The sequence below is a fragment of the Nansenia antarctica genome, assembly GCF_963989245.1.
Source record: "Nansenia antarctica genome assembly, chromosome: 3".
In the NCBI taxonomy this organism is placed as follows: Eukaryota; Metazoa; Chordata; class Actinopteri; order Argentiniformes; family Microstomatidae; genus Nansenia; species Nansenia antarctica.
In genome coordinates, this window is record NC_137688.1 from 73,777,739 (window position 1) to 73,780,238 (window position 2,500).

At 46.2% G+C, this 2,500-nt stretch overlaps 1 protein-coding gene across 1 annotated transcript in view; it reads right to left on the reverse strand.

Moving 5' to 3' along the window:
* The window catches only part of LOC308154391 (cilia- and flagella-associated protein 47-like), a gene marked incomplete at both ends in the record, with an annotated part of 46,770 nt that overhangs the window by 6,550 nt on the left and 37,720 nt on the right, over positions 1-2,500 (reverse strand). Inside the window, 3 exons of the mRNA XM_080527554.1 lie at positions 358-469; positions 875-982; positions 1,493-1,668. Of these exons, the coding sequence (XP_080383680.1) occupies positions 358-469; positions 875-982; positions 1,493-1,668 (396 nt within the window). The remainder of the gene's footprint in view (positions 1-357; positions 470-874; positions 983-1,492; positions 1,669-2,500) is intronic.

A 2,500-nucleotide genomic window follows, 5' to 3' on the forward strand; every position in this document is an offset into this window, starting at 1 on the left:
TGGGTGGAGGAGTGTGGTGCCACGATGATCTGGACACACACACACACACACACACACACACGCAAATTAGAACAATACGTATGTCTTCTTCAATATGTATGTCTCTCTTATTGAAGATATGTATGTCTCCTTCGTGTGTGTGAGTGTGTGTGTGGTGTGTGGTGTGTGTGTGTGTGTGTGTGTGTGTGTGTGTGTGTGTGTGTGTGTGAGTGTGTGTGTGTGTGTGTGTGTCTGTGTGTGTGTGTGTGTGTGTCTGTGTGTGTGTGTGTGTGTGTCTGTGTGTGTGTGTGTGTGTGTGTGTGAGTGTGTATGTGTGTGTGTGTCTGTGTGTGTGTGTGTGTCTGTGTGTGTGCTCACGGGGCTGCTGGTGTCCAGCTCCAGGGTAAAGTTGCGTGTGTTGCTGTTGACCACGTCCAGCTGCAGGGCCTCGTCTGTGGGGTTGGCTAGAGGGATCCACTGCCTGGTCCACCTGACACACACACACACACACACACACACACACCACGACACCACACACACACACACACACACACACACACGGAAATGTCACAAAAAAATTGCTCTGGGTGTCTTTCAGCTGCTCATTTAAGAAATCAAGAATTATTTTTGGGGTTCCACAGGGTTCCATCTTGGGCCCTTTACTATTTGTACTTATTTAGTAAAACTACATTATTGATGCAATTAATTAATGTAAGTAATGGTGTGTGTGTGTGTGTGTGTGTGTGTGTGTGTTATGTGTACCCTTAAGTGTTCAGTGCTGCTTAGCCCCGAAATATTTGATTCCCTGTTTGTATAATATAATTTGTGGAACCAAATAAAGTATTCAAATGTGTGTGTGTGTGTGGTGTGTGTGTGTGTGTGTGTGTGTACGTACGTGCCCAGCTCACAGCTCCAGGGTGGTAGGGTCGTGGGGACGGGAGGTTCAGCCAGCAGGTCCAGCTGGTACCAGAACTCCCCGACCAGCTCTGACTGGAAGATCACACTGACACACACACACACACACACACACACACACACAGGGTGGTTGTGGCGCAGGAGGTAGAGCCGCCGTCTAATGATCGTAGATCAGGTTCGAACCCCGGATGGCCACATAACGAGGTGCCCTTGGGCAAGACACTGAACCCCAAATTGTCTCCCAATGAGCGGGCCGGCGCCTTGCATGGTAGCTTGCCGCCGTTGGTGTGTGAATGTGTGTGTGAATGGGTGAATGAGAGGCCGTTGTAAAGCGCTTTGGAATAAGGAGCTATATAAGTCAGTCCATTTAGCATTTTTTTTACCATTTACACACACACACACACATCATTACACACAGACTAGTCCACACACACCTATATACACACACATACACACACACATACACACACAGACACACACATACCATTACACATACACCATTACACACACACACACACACACACACACACACACACACTAGTCCACACACACACCTATATATACACACAGACACACACACACACACACACACACACACCTGCCGGTCTGGGTGCCTACGCGGGCGGGGGAGAAGGTGGCGGTGTAGGTGAGGCTGCCTCCGGGCGCCACGGTGACCAGGGTGGTCCCACTCAGGTCCTTTCCCTCCAGACACACCTGCAGGGCCAGAGGCTCCGCCCTCGGGTTTCTGAGCGGGATCTCCACGGCAACAGAGCTCTGGGGAGGTCGCACAGGTACGTATGTATGTATAGGTGTGTAATATGTACAGGTGTGTGTGTACAGGTGTGTAATAGAACATGTGTGTATGTACAGGTGTGTAATAGAACATGTGTGTATGTACAGGTGTGAAATAGAACATGTATATATGTACACAGGGCTTAAAGTGGGAAACAATCCTGTGCCTGAAACTTTTTCTTGGGGAGGGGGGTCACAGTTTGAGATATTGGGAGAGCGGGTACAGAAGACAGCTTCTTGTCTCAATGTTTAAATGCATTAATACTATGTTATAGTCAATACAAAATATGTCTCAATGTTAAAATGCATTAATACTGTTTTATACTCAATACAAAATAAAATAATATATTTAGATGAAAAAAAAGGAAATTTTAAATCACTTAAGGCCAAACTGATTGCATCACTATCACTATCAAGCCACTATCACTATAACAATAGATCAATAGATCTACATCAAGTAGAATACTGATGACTAGTGACCAGTCAAGACCATTGGACTCCAGGATATCTTTGAGCTCCTGCATGAGGGCTGACGAGTTGGCGATGTTTACTTTCCTGCTGGCTAGGTGTTGTGTTGTTACTTTGGCCAGATCATCATCAAAAAAACGAACCAGGACATTGAGGATTTTGTCCATGTTAAGATTAGTAGCTTCGTCGATATTCATTGAAAACGTTGCTTTTTTAAGCTTTTCACACAGCCGTTTTTTAAATTCCGGGGCAAGGCCATGTGTGTTTAAATAGCTGGCGTGCTGATTGGAAACGGACAGCTTTGTCAGTGCATTTTTGTCTTCTGATAGCTTCTTGCACAAATCGA